General features: G+C 44.6%; 1 protein-coding gene across 2 annotated transcripts in view; it reads left to right on the top strand.

Annotated features, from left to right (window-relative positions):
• Positions 1-1,381: 1,381 nt before the first annotated feature.
• kif26ab (kinesin family member 26Ab) overlaps positions 1,382-14,934 on the top strand; it is a 209,223-nt gene continuing 195,670 nt past the window's right edge. Inside the window, exon 1 of one of the 2 annotated variants that reach the window (XM_028821276.2) lies at positions 1,382-2,263. In XM_028821276.2, coding sequence (XP_028677109.2) covers positions 2,129-2,263 — 135 coding nt within the window. In that variant the 5' untranslated portion in view covers positions 1,382-2,128. Of the gene's footprint in view, positions 2,264-9,146; positions 9,381-14,934 lie in introns of those variants that run through there. The other variant, XM_051919758.1, reaches the window with a different exon arrangement.

Here is a 14,934-nt window from a genome sequence, read left to right as displayed (position 1 = left end):
ATTTCGGCGCGCTCTGAACTAAAAGGGTGAGGACCGGATGGCGCAGTGAATTGTGTAGAGCTGCCATTCACCTAAAATAGTTCTGTAATGGCACTTCCATGTACTTCCTTGTTGAACCTTTGCTTGACAAAGTACTATTTAATTCAGGGAAGGGGTCTTTCCATATGACGTTGGCTCATTGGACTTTCAAAATGCTTCTAATATATGGACAAAACAAACATTTTTAATGCCTATAGGGTACATAGCAGGATACAACAGAACAAGATAACCTGAACTTACCCCGTGTTACTGTGTACAGGGAGATTCTTTTTAATCATGGAAGGTGTCACGGATCTAAATAAATAAAGGTTCTTTTTGGGCCCTTCTGTGGGTGGATCTTTTGAGAACCAAAATGACATCACTCTCAAAAGCTGCGTGTATAGTAGGCACCTGTTCTCGGTGTCTGTACAAGTCTTGCACCCTCATCCCGGATAGGTACCCATTAAGTTAACAGGCCAGTTTAAATGTGCCCAGCGAAATGCTGCAGGAATTATCATCGGCTCCCGACGACCCTGACACCGAAAACCTTGAATAAGCCATCAGAAGACGATGGTGGGGCAGGAGGAATGCCACAATGGCCATCAGATCACCAGGACACCACACATTCTAATCCAAGCCTGGTCCTCTTTGTGTGTATATTTGGCACGCGTGGGCTTTCCTAACTCATCTTCCATGCTGGTCTGATTTTGTGAGGGGTGCGCTTTGATGAGAACTCCATCCGGTGTCGGTCCTTGATATTGCTAAAATGTGACCGTTAAGTTCCTTCTTAAACATAAAAGTGCCAAGTTCTTCAGAGCGATGGCAAAGGGAAAACATTTTAAACCCCCCACCCACCCAAAAAGAAGGTTCCAGAAAGAATCAGTAACATAAATACCCGTGAATAGATAGCGTATTAATGAAAGATCAATGGTTTCATGGATTTTAGAGGATTTTGCTCCATACAACCACAAAGGCTAACTTCAGATTGTCTTGATGTGTCGTATCCGCTTACTGTACAATCAACTGTTCTGACTCTGTCCACATTTCAGGGCCCTTTTCAAAACCCAAAGAACCAACTTCGTATGCAAATCTTTCCCTATATGGAATGGTTCTTTGACAAGCAATGGTTCCACCAGGAACCACACAGCCCTGTAAAGTGCCATCACAAAATCGTCATTTTGAAGAGTGGACTGCCCGATGGGTCTCCAATTGAAATGCAGCTTCCATCTACTCGGCGTGAAAGTGTCACATTCAGATTCTCCTCGTAGTCACATCACAGGTTTCCTCCCACACTACGAAGACGTGTCACTTTGTGGCTAGCTACACTATATTGACCCGACCCCCCCATGTTGGACTATCCTGTCGCTCAGAACAGAGTCGGACTTGATATCGGGATTGAGCGCAGCTTTATTTTAACTCATAGATCACAAAGATAGAAAGAGACAAAAAGTAAGATTTTTTTTTCAATTTAAAGTAGAATCGGGGATGCCAAACATGTAGGCAAGATTAGTTTTTGAAAGACTCGTGCCACTGGACACCCTACTTGAGCAGCGCCTTATTCCGCTTGACTTGTTGAGATGCTCCGTCTAAAGGTGAACACAATCGCCGGATCTGCCACGCTCTTCAGGACTCTGTCGATGTAATTTTTAAAAAGCGGAGAGTGGAGCCAGGCAGTACACGAAGAGGGAGTGATTCTGCTGCTCTCTGTTCTGATTGCACCCTCGTCTGAGACGTGGTGTGCCGAGGGAAATCGAGCGCGCCTGCCTCGACTCCGACATACATAGACTCGCGCACGCACTGCGGAGCGGCCAGTGTGGCACACGCTCGGAACGGGGAATCTGCTGATGGATTGTGCCGCCTTATTGCGCCTTTGGACCAGCGGACGTGGAGCAGCTCTCTACGGGAACAGACTGCCTTGGTGGGACGAATAGGAGGGAGGCAGGGAGGAAGTCGAAAGGAAGACAGAGGCTGCCGGGCTTCTGCGATGTTGGGTGGATACAGAGACATCGGACCGGCAATGGCTGTCATAAGGAATACATGAATCCCCACCCTGACGCTCAGGGGCACTGGAATATATTTCTAACCCGTTTCTATTTAACATTCACGTGTCATGGCTTTACAAAACACATCCGACACTTCCAGGGCAAATAAGAAAAACCCCGGCCTTATAGATTTGGGAACTTTCTATGTGGACTCGGACATCATTTTTGGATTTACGAGTCATCTTTTAAGAAGGAAAACCAAGGTAGGTGTCACTCGCAGTTTCTGGCGTTAGGGTTAATCGCAATAACATTTCAATAAGACGAAGACAGTTTAACTCTGGGAAAATGCAGCCTACGGTAATTAATCATCATTTTATTCTATTAACTTCTACCGACAGGGTGCAGTAAATGTCTGTTTCTTTACGGAACTGAGTGATTTATAAAAAAAGAGAATAAACACTATTATAGGCGACTTGTAAGTATGCATTTGCAAAGGGCGGATTAAACACTCGCCCTCTTAAGTATTTTCATAAAGGGCAGTGGTCCTCCCTTTGACAAAGTCCTCCGTGGCATCGACTCGCTCGGCGTTATGCGGCTGTAGTGTCGTCGTAGGAAATGTCCCTTCACTTGCAGGTTAACCTGAGCACTCGTCACCAAAAAAAAAACTTCTGCCAATATGAGGACGAAAGAGAGCGACCCGCACACAGCACCTGTCCCTCACACGCAAGCACGCGCCGAGCCCACGGACGAACTACCAGAGTTTCGGCGACACATTCCAACTTCTGGTTGGTGAAGTTAATTAAAATATTGGTGTGTTCTAAGAAGAAGGGAGGCTATGAGGAGAGAATCAACAGACTTTCATCGCATATTCGGACCTAAAATTATGTACATATCAAAAAGAGACATCCTCAAATTATGAGTATTCTGAAATATTGAAACATGGGCTTGTTCCTGCTTTGCGAGCTTATGCTTGCAGGTTCACAGTAACGCTGCTCGGGATAAACGGGTTTAGAAAGTGGATGGATGGGTTAATATGATAAAGGCTGCTGAAATGCTGCTGCGCTCCTAATTTTTGCACCCTGGGAATAACATTCACCTATCTTTCATCATCATCATCATCATCATTATTATTATTATTATTATTATTATTATTAACTTCAATGTAAAGTATTGCTCTTTTACAGCCCCAATCGGTTCGATTTACGGACTGCTGCCGACTCTAATCTGGCCGGTCGTGAACGACCCCGAGTCTGAGCCTGGGCGCATGCCCAAACGCGGGTCTGTGCCCGACATCTGGGTGCCAGCAGTCTAACCCCGCAGACTATCGATTTGACTTTCTTATTTTGGAAACGGAAAGCTGTTCCATCAAACCTACGGACGCTCCCTCGGTTCCGTTTGTTCCGCGATGGCCGCACGCAGGTTTTAGCCAGATGGCTAGTGGGTTGATTGAAACTGCTTTAGTGAGACTTGCGAGATTCTTTTGTCAGCTTTCATAGGACCGTCACAGTTTATGTCACAGTCAAATGGGATGTTCACACAATTGCTTTCTTGCATGCGAACCAATAAAAAGTTATACTGCTCCCCGCCCAATCCATTTAGAAATGGAATTGCTGAAGCTGCCATCTTAAGCGTACCCGCTTTTTTTTTTTTTTAATTTTATTCCCCCTCCCCACACCACTTCATTTTGCAATGTGAGGATGAATTCTGGTGTCCAACCTTCATTTATTTTCTGAACCGATTTGTGCAGTTCAGGATCTGGGGCCAGACAGGGACCACCCCAGGACGGAGAAGACGCCCCAAAGGGCCGCTTGAGTGCCTCAGTTTCATTGAACACGCATTTCTCAAATTGCGTGTGTTTTCTGCACTCTTAAACATAAAGGCGTTGAAGTGTCGTATAGGGGATCATTTTGGGTTCTCAAAACAACCGTCCATATGAAGTCTCTAGTAAGAACCTTTTTATTAATTTAGATCCTTAACAGGCTCCATGCAGATCCACAGATAGTCGATAACAGATTTGCGATGTAGCAGTGGGCTTGTGATTTTAAAAAGGCTCGTGCTGCACACAATCAAATTTCAGGCTTTCTTGATCAGTTCGCATCCATGCAAGGTATATAGCCCACTACGCATTACTGTAGAGATTTCTGTTTGGTCCACATATTAGGAACCTTTTTTTAAAGCCCAAAGAGCCAACTTCATATGCAAATAACCCTTCTCAGAATGAAATGGTTCTTGGTTAAGTAATGTTTCTATGATTAGGCACACAAACCTATAAAGTGCCATCACACAACCGTTAAGAGTGCACCCGTATTTAAACACAAATAATGTGTATATGATTATTATTTCATATATCATATTTTAATCCCATTTTCTACCCTTCTGTTAAATTTGTGTCTTTACAGAATCAATTTCCAGTCATGCTGTGAATTTTACACTTTATTCATGCACATGACTGTTTGAAATAATTGGTAACTATACTTTTTTGGACAGAGTACATTAAACAAACCAAAAAATGAAATAAAAAATACTATATTAGCAAAATGTAAAAAAAAAAACACATTCAAAATGTAAATACGCCCTTGTCTTTTAAAATCATCTTCATGAAGTATTTAAAGACAACGCATGAAATATTTACAACTTACCCTACTTTCTTCGACAGTAAAACAAAGTGAAATTCTAAAAATGACCAAGTGGTGGCGCCAAAGGAACAAGAACGGCAAACGAGCCCTCCCTACGGTTAGTCGAGGTTTTCTTCGTTGGCGCTCGTAAGACAATTTGGGCACTAAAATTGAGATCATTAGGAATTCTTAAAAATATACATCTAGTATATAAACAACTGCAGTCTTCTCATGTTACCTAAATAGGCAACAGATTAGTCGACCAGTAATACAACTTCGTTTTTTTTATGACAATGTCATTATATGTTTGTCAAACGTTTTTTGACAATTCTTTATGTGTAATTTTCAGCAGAAAAAGCTTTCCGCGCGTTGCAATTTCATGTGTTCCTGTATTGAAAAAGGAAGACAATCATCCGAGGAGATTGTCAGAGACCTCTCGGGTGACTGAGCTTTACAAATCGCATCTACAAGTGATGTCGCCAGCACGAGAGCGACCATTTCAACTCGTGCGCGCAGCTCAGTGCGCATGGATGCGCCCCACTGCTTGGGTAGATTAAATCTAAATTACTGCTCATCAGATCATTTTGTGCGAAGGGGGAAGTTAGAAAATGTGTTCCTCTGAAAAGACATTACCTTGTCCATTAGAGAATCGCCTGCTTTCAGAACTCTACTCCCCACATAAAGTCCCTGCGGTCCGTGCAATTCAAATCCGCCTGACACTTTCCGGCTCCATTGGACTCGCCGTCTCTAAGAAACTCCCTGACTGGAAATGCTCATGTAGTTTAATGGCTATCAAACACCGGTCAGTTTGCGAGACTGCTTCGAGTGTATCATCCCCACAACAACACATCACATTATCTCGTCATCTTTGGGGCGTTTGAGTATACCTATAATGTCTCACTTGCTGGCCGTGATGGCGCAGTGCTTAGTTTTTGCTGTTCATATCAGGGCGGGTTGCACCTTCTCCCGTGCCCGGGTATACGATTTTCTGCTGAAGACAAAAAAAAGTTTGGAAGGCCCCTAACCGATAAGGTCCGTTTATTTGAGCTCAATGTTGGACTCCAGTTCAACGAAGAGCCGATGCATGAAAACGACGAATAAGGCTCATTAATATTAAGTAACTAAAAAAGATCTTTCAGTTCCTTATTATTTTGATATGCCTAAAAATAACATAATGATGAAGTCAGTAAGTATTGTATTTTGTCATTGAATCAAAGTTAAAGATGATGAATTATTTTCGGAATTTTTAAGTTGTGTCGCGTTCTATTAGGAAATTATTACATGACTGGTGACTACCGTTAGGAGGCGCTCGAACAAAGCAAAGCGAATGCCAGACGGCTACAACCGGAGTTCAGAAACGGGGGAGGAAGGGAAAGCTGTAATGAAACTTTTCTTGTTGAAGTTCGTCCAGTTTTCAGAAACAGCGCTTCCGCCGTCTGTTATTTGGCTTCCTCACATACGAGTTCGACATTTTAAAATGCCTCAAAATGCATCTGACCATCCATCCGCCCATCTTCTAAACCCCCTTATCCTGAACAGAATTGGGGGTGGGGGTGGGGATGGAGATGCTGAAGCCTACTACAGCAACAGCGGGCGCAAGGCAGGAACAATCCATGTACAGGGCACCAGTATATTAAGCTTAACTTGAAAAGCTAACACCGGAATTTTTTAAAATACGCGTATATCCGTTTTCTTATCCTAATCGATCCTAAAAATAACCCTTTAATAAAATTCTGCCTGCCGTGTGTAACCGCGTGCCTGTCGTTCCCACATTATTATTATTAATGCACGGACGATCAGGTTGATTGTTTCGTCTAAATTAGAAGGCCCTGCTCCCCCCTCCACACACACACTCTTAAAAACACTCTTTCTTTATTGACGCTTTATGGTTCTTTACTGTGTTGTGTGGTTCCTCGTTGAACCCTTGCTTGACAAAGCACCATGTCATTCTGGGAAGGATTCTTTGCATATTAAGGTAGTTGTTTGTGCTTTGAAAAATGTCCTAATATGCAGAAATAGACTAAAATCTTTAATGTATGGTAGGCCGCAGAACCCAAAACAGATTAAGAAAACCTGCACTTGCCCTGTGGTATTACTGTCTTCAGTGACAGTCCTTTTAGAATTGTAACCCTTAGTATTTATTTGGGGTCCAAATAAATAAACGGTTCTTTCTGAAACCTTCAGCTGGATGTTTCTTTTTGGAATGCGAAAATGGTCCCGGAATGACATCGCTCTGAAGAACCGCTCTGGCACCTTCATTTTTAGGAGTGAACGGTTTATAAATGCACCAGCGCCCATTATCCGTTTCCGCAGTGATTCCGGCCCTCCTCATTCAGACATGTCGGTTCGTTTGTCTGGCGGTTCTCAAATGGCTTGTATGTGTGTCAGTGAGTGAGTGACGTGTCGTCACTTAACATGTGAGTAAAGGGCGACAGACATGTGTTTCTGCTTGCCTCTTCATGCCGATCAAGAAGTTGAAAGATGGTTAGGTTTTAAGTTTAAAGAATGGTGGGGTTAAGTTATGCCCCCGTTCCGTATCAACTTTTACAGATAAATAGACTTAAAAGTTTGAAGACAATAGTGGCGTTAGTCTGGCCCCCCTCGCTAAAATTCTCAAGGAACAGCATCTCCTTAAAAACAAAATACGAAATACGCGCGTTACCCCAGACAACGAATGGCGGCAGGTGTCCTGGAGATTGCCAGCATATTTCAAGTACTGAGCATAACATGACATATCCAGGAGCACAAAATGCGCGACGCATAAGATGCGTTGCATTTGTGGTCGAGGGTTGAGTAGTAGCAGTGGGGGCCCATAAAGAGCCTCACTAATTAATTAGCTATAGAGCTGTCTTCAAGGGACCCCCTTCACCCTATGGTAGTGGATACAGATATATCGCTCAGTCTTCGGGGAGGATGGAGTACAACGCTGAATGGGGTACATCGCTAAGGGGTTAAAACATACCTTGCGTACCCATACTTTAAAACGACGTGTTGCGCCGCAGAACGTAACGTAACGTAGCACAGCACAACACAACACAGCACAGTGCCGGTCAGAGCCCATTTGAAGTCCGTTGGTTGGGAGCCTCTTTAGGTACATAAACCGCACCCCTCCGAGTCCATTGGGCCCTTTCAGTATTACCAGACTAAGAGGCGCGATTTCAGTACACTTCGAGTACTTGGAGGGTGGGGTGGGTGCGATTTGGAATGAGTCCCCTTCTCAGTGTCCCCCGAGTTATCAAAGGAGAGGTACAGAGCGCGCGCCGCTGGAGTTAAATAAACTGCACCTCTCGCTGTCGTGGGCATGCGCCCCTCAGTTGTCTGCACCCTACACTCTTAAAAATCCTAGTTCCTTAATGGCTTTTTACTGAGCTGTGTAGTTCCTCGTAGAACCATTGTTTGATAAAGAACCATTCAAATCTGAGGTGGGTTCTTTACAAAGGAAGCTGGTTCTCTGAGCTTTAAGATGGGTCATAATAGGCGGACAAAACAGAAATATTTGATGCAGAGTAGACTTGTGCCCTGTGTTGGCTGGGATTGGCTCCAGCAGACCCCCGTGACCCTGTGTTCGGATTCAGCGGGTTGGAAAATGGACGGATGGATAGACTATCAGGATACTAACAGGTCACGAAAACCCAAACTTATGTGTTATTCTATACAGCAAGAGATGTTTTAAAATCAGGGACCCGTTGGTATTTCACAAATGTGTTACTTTTAAGAGCGTAGGCGGCCGCCTATGCAGCCTAATAGATTGACCGTCTCTGCCATAGCACAACACAATACAACATAACATAGCCAGTACTGGGCGTTATGGTGGGGGTGATGGTTGTACTTCATGTGTTTCGATTTCCTCAGCTCATATAGATAATTGTTTCGAGATGGACAGATTTTAACTTTAAAGATCCGTGTGGGTAAAGGGGGAGTGCCATCTCGTAAATATAAATGTTTACTTCAGGAAGATTTTATGCTTAAAGACCCGGGGTGAGGAGGGTGTTAGTCTGCACCCCCCCCCCCCCCCCCCCCCCCCACTAAATCCTAGGAGACCGCATACAGTTGTGAGAAAATGCTGGTAGGTGTTTTCCCGGTACTCCAAACTGCAATTGCCGGCACGGGACAGTAGTGATTACAAGCCCAATTCAGGTACCGAACGGAACCGAACGCTCTGCCAACCACTCAAAGTAGCCAGGTAACACTTCACTACCTAGTCGAGTATGTTATGTTACGATTGCGTTATCCTTTTTGTTTGGAGTAAAGTTATGCAGTATAAACCCAAAGGGAGGCATCTCCTAAAACGATCAGTATAAATGCAAACATTTCGAAATTGATCCCAGTGAAATGACAGCTCTTTGTTTTTCATTAAAAATGCTTTGCACCCCCCTTCCTCCCGCCCCTTCAGAACACGACATCCACCAGCCTGTTTAGCGCAGTGCCATGTTGTCCAATTCGTCCCCATGCGACGTAGTACGGCAGAGCCGCACGTGAGCGCGCCCAGGTCTCATTCACGGGTGCGCGCGGCCCCGCCTCCTCCGCTCAAAAGCGCTCTGCAAACTTTTGAGCTCAAAACTTGTACGCAGTGACGCCGCTGGAGCTCTCGCTTGCTGCCCTCGCTATGGGACAGCGACAGGGTGCCGTCCCGGTCAGCTCGGAGAAATATGCGCGTTGACCTGCATTGGAGGAGATCGCAATTCCGAAGCCCCGTGCACGGAACCGTCCGCCCTGTCAGAAGATGAGTGTCTGGGGGACAGAGGTCGACAGTCGCCGGAGGACGGTGAGAGTTCGGATTTCAGTGGACTGCCCCCTTTTGTTTTTCATTTGGTGTCGGTTTAAGCTCTAAACGGAAATCCGATGGATTAGTTTGTGTTGTTGAGGGTGGTGTCTGTACAGGCTGGGAGGGTCGGTGTGTAATGATACGTGCGAGTTAACCAATTTAAGGGTCAACCAGGGTGTGCAGACATCCACATTAAGATCAGCGAGCTAGGGTCTGAAATCTGCGCATTCAGTCTATATGTACCTCTGGGGCTTTCAGAGTATGGGGTCTGTGTTTTTTGGTTTGAGTTCACCAGTTGTTGGTGGTTGTGGGTTCTGTGATCTGTATGGATGTCTGACAGTGAAGAGCTGATATCCGAAGGCATCAGCACCCAGAAATGACTTCCAAATGTAGGCATAGTCAAAGATGGAGTGTTTCTGAAGTGGTCAGTCTGCATGTGTCTGTCTCAGTAGCCAAGGCAGTGGACGATTTATGCTGCATTATTTCACCTACCAGGACATAAATTGCAACAATTATACAATATTGTTCTTGTAATGGCACTTTAGAGTCATCTTTACAAAAAGACACTATATAAAATTAAGTTTTTTCATTGCATATGTAAATTTGTGAAAGTACCTTCATAGCTAAGTAAGAGCTGCATGCATCAGGGAGGACTGTCCTGCTTTTATGTTTGTATCCAGCCTGGGCGTGGAAATACCCAAGCCATTCCATGAATAGCCTGTGTCTGTGTCGCTGGTGGTTACTATGCAACAATGTATCAGTAGGCACAGGCGATGGCTGGCCCAGGTGTGTGTATGTGACAGCGAGCGGGGACTTCCTTGGCGACTGTGAACATACCACACTAGGTCAGGATGTGGGTGCCTCTGGGCGCTCATGCTGAATGTGGGTCTCCTCATTTGCATATTGGAAGCAGAAGGGCATGGCATCAAGTCCTTTGGCACAACCCAGTGATCTATATGTCCAGATTAGCCAGTCGGCATGCATTTAATTAGGATATATAAGCTCATGTTACGAACACAAAATAATATCTGAGAGGATCAGTCTCCGGGTCCTGTGTGCACCCAAGGAGTGTGTGTGTGTGTAACATAGCTGACTCTGGTGGGCCATGCTGGATCATTCAGTGGGTAAAATGGCTGGGTGTCCACCCCATGCCCGTTAGTGACTTGTATGAATGGCCTCGCTTAGGATTTAAAGAAGCTACTCTTATAATGTGTTTAGAGGAGCTCCGGGTCAGGGTCACAAAACCCAAATGCTAAATTTGACAAGTTATGGACATTTGTCCAGTGGCATCATTTGTGGGCTTCAGGGCTTAGCCCTTGATATTTGAGAGCCCCCCCAGTACTTCATCCTGACTTGCATGTATGATTTACAAGAAACCCCATGGAATGACTCCCACCCTTACTCTTCGACCTAGTGGCAGAGGGGTGGGCTAAACCCTACCCCTAACAAAATCGTGGTCATTGTAAAGGCTGGATACACAAGCACAACTGTATCAGATTATATTGGATCAAGCAAACATTGTATTATGTGTATTCAATGTGGGATGTGTTCTGTGGGGGTCTTTATTTGCTGTTGCATGTAATCTACAGTAGTTGCATGGCTCAGCGGTTAGCGCTGCTGCTTCCCAGTCCTGGTTCTGTCTGTATGGAATCTTCATGCTTTCTCAAAGTGTGCAGGTGGTCTGACTCCCATAACTGCCCAGCATTCCAAAGACGTGTGTTCGATTGATTGGTGACTCCAAATGAACCCAGTATTACTAAGTGAGTGTGTCCTGCCATGGAGTGCCATCTCGTTTGGGGTTTATTCCAGTCTGGGATACTGCAACACTATACTGGATTAAGAGGTTTACAAATGTATATTTGAAAAATGTGTGGCCCAGCAAGAATCATTAAATAATATAAATTTCCACCTTAATAAAAGGGCACGTGCCTGTGTATAGGGCAGCACGGTGGCGCAGTGGGTAGCGCTGCTGCCTCGCAGTTAGGAGACCTGGGTTCGCTTCCCGGGTCCTCCCTGTGTGGAGTTTGCATGTTCTCCCTGTGTCTGCGTGGGTTTCCTCCGGGTACTCCGGTTTCCTCCCACAGTCCAAAGACATGCAGGTTAGGTGCATTGATGATCCTAAATTGTCCCTAGTGTGTGGGTGGGTGGGTGTGTGTGTGCCCTGCGGTGGGCTGGTGCCCTGCCCGGGGTTTGTTTCCTGCCTTGCACCCGGTGTTGGCTGGGATTGGCTCCAGCAGTCCCCCGTGACCCTGTAGTTAGGATATAGCGAGTTGGATAATGGAAGATGGATGGATGTCTGTGTATATGTGTGCTCGTCCGGTTGCTATGTCTCTATTATTGCAAAAAATAGTGAGTTACAAACATTTGTAGTAGTAAAATGCATTGCATGTGTCTTCCAACAGATGGCACATCACAAACATCAACATCACTTTTACAAATCCAGTACCAAATGAAATATAACGGACAACAGATGGCACATCACAAACATTAACACTGCTTTACAAACTCCATAGCAAACTGCAGATAACAAAGACTATGCATTGCATTTATCATTCCAACAGATGGTTCATCACAACCCAATGGCATATAACTAAGACATGTGCATTACATTTGTCATTCCAACAGATGGCACATATGTGGATGCAAAAAGGCAAAGTCAAAGCCAAGCCTATGAATCAATAGTTTTCCCAGACAAGGGCATCAGACCCCATGGAAGTCATGATAACAATTCTGATTGATTATTTGAACATCAGACTTTCTATCATGCCATGCACTAAAGATTTTAAAAATGAGCTTCCCCTAATTAATTTGAAAGATCTAAATACATTCCTTCATTCTTAGTCCTATGGAAATATGAAACCTGTTACCAGAACATTCTGGCCTAACGGTAACCTAAGTGGTTTTACAATTCTTGTAACAAACATTTATGAAAGAATACACAATCCTATAATGCTTTGCATTTCTTAATACAACTTGATTCTTGACATATCTTTAGCTGTTAATATCAAACTACAAGAAAGGCAAAAGATGCGTTGCTCTTCTTCCTCCACACATCACAGACATTTATAGAAATGCATTTTATTATGAGAAACGCTTGGGATTTGCCATCTGCTGTAATGAAAAATGCAATGCACTTTATTACTACATCCATCCATCCATCCATTTTCCAACCCGCTGAATCCGAACACAGGGTCACGGGGGTCTGCTGGAGCCAATCCCAGCCAACACAGGGCACAAGGCAGGGAACCAATCCTGGGCAGGGTGCCAACCCACCGCAGGACACACACAAACACACCCACACACCAAGCACACACTAAGGCCAATTTAGAATCGCCAATCCACCTAACCTGCATGTCTTTGGAATGTGGGAGGAAACCGGAGCGCCCGGAGGAAACCCACGCAGACACGGGGAGAACATGCAAACTCCACGCAGGGAGGACCCGGGAATCGAACCCAGGTCCCCAGATCTCCCAACTGCGAGGCAGCAGCGCTACCCACTGCGCCACCGTGCCGCCCTTTTATTACTACATGCATTACAAAATACATTCCAATGCCCTTCCTTAAATGGTGGCGTAGTGCAAATGTTAACGTGGAGGTCTACGTTGATTACTTAGATGTCAGCCGTTAAATGGACAGCACAGGTAGTATTTTTATAAAACAATGGCAATTTTTAGATGACACACCATCTGATTAGTGTAAAAGCTGTGGTCAAGGGCTGTGATATGACATTGTCTCTCCCAGTAGAGGGTACAAGGCCAGGGGTCAAGTGGACATGGGAAGTTCGTGCACATCAATATCAGACAAAACACAGAGAGCTGGAGGAAACCCTTACAAGAAGAACATGCAGAATCCACAGCACAGTTCCAAGCTCTGTAAGGATGGTGTCACACAACACGACTACATCACATGTAAAGTAATACTCCAGCCAAAAATATTTTTTTTAAACATTAATTACCCTGCCTTGCGCCCTGTGTTGGCTGGGATTGACTCCAGCAGACCCCCGTGACCCTGTGTTAGGATGTAGCGTGTTGGACAATGAGTGACTGACATTAATTACCACATATAGGTTGTAGTTGTGATTGAGGAAAAAAATGTAATCTCATGTGTTTGTGGAGAAAGGACAAAATAAAGAAGGTGATCCAATGGAGACCAATGCTGGACAGCAGCCAACAAAAATATGTCCATGAAAAAATCTTGCATTACTTGTGTTGCATGGTCCACATGTCAAGTCATCCAGTCGTATGCCCACAATATGCAAAATGCTTGGAATTTTTGCTACAATATTGTTAAATAAATGAGTCTGTATAATGAAATTAGTCCACAAACAAGAAGCTCCTTTAAAATTAAAGACCTGCCTCTCACATTCATTTACTGGTCAAGAGTCCTGTCTTCAACTCCAAAGTCCAATAAGTAACATATAAAAGATGTCCTTTTTGGGTGGAGTATTCCTTTAATGACTGCATTTGCCAGATCTCCTCAAATTGAGGGTGTCAGGCTACACGACTAAACATCTCAGGCAGCTGTGCGCAACCTGCGGCCGTACGGCCGCATGCGGCCGTGGGCAAGGACTTTGGCGGCCGTGGACGTGTATATTAAAGTGTACGTAATGGCGGCCGTGCAGGTGTAGGGTCTCTGGACTCCAGCAAGTAAGGGGTCTCAACGCCGCGGAATCTTTGTCGGCCGGGTCGGTATGGTGACGCCGAAAGCCGATTTGGACTCTGGGGTCTCTAGACTCCTGCAAGTGTAGAATCTCAAACACCGCAGAACCTTCCTTAGCCGGGTCGGTATGTTGACCAAAATGTTGCCCTTTATATATTCATCGTGGAAATCAGCAGTAGAATACCCACAACTACGAGAACTAGCCAGGAACATTCTCGTTCTTTTCGGAAGCACTTATTTGTGCGAAGCAGCGTTTTCCAGAATGAAATATCTGAAAAACAAGTACCGAACCCGATTGGTAGACAGCAATCTAGAGTCTGGAATACGGCTAATGGTCTCCAGCGAGTCCCCTGACTTTGCAAGTCTGTCTGCAAACATGCAAGAGCAAGGAAGCCATTAATGGCGATGTTTTCCAAACTTCCTGAAACAATTGCTATAAAGGTTTTTTGTCCTATATGACGTTTCGTAGACATTTTTGTACATATGTAGACCAGTAAATTGAATATTGTCAGATATATCATACTCTGTTTTAATGTGTAATCTGTAAATTTTTACATAAATCATAAAACATTATTAAGTTTACTTGGACTTACTGGCGGCCGTTATTAAAGTAAAAAGTCTGTAGTGCGGCCGTTATTAAAGTAAAAAGTCTGTAGTGCGGCCGTCAATAGCGGAAAGGTTGCGCATGCCTGATCTCAGGGGATGATGGCTTACATGTCTCCATCACAAAGTGTTGCGCAATTTCAAACCTCCTGTTGTTTCCTATTGGTCAACGCATTTTGGAACACACTAGAATAAAAACAAGACCTCACATAAACAATTGTGCAGGCTCCAGACTTCCATGAGTCTGTCCTCTGTCCTTGCGGTCCAGAAAGCCCATCTTCTTCATTTCTTG

This window comes from Erpetoichthys calabaricus, chromosome 16 (genome assembly GCF_900747795.2).
Source record: "Erpetoichthys calabaricus chromosome 16, fErpCal1.3, whole genome shotgun sequence".
Taxonomy (NCBI): Eukaryota; Metazoa; Chordata; class Cladistia; order Polypteriformes; family Polypteridae; genus Erpetoichthys; species Erpetoichthys calabaricus.
Note: the sequence above shows the minus strand (reverse complement) of the source record. Positions and strands in the feature narration are given on the sequence as shown.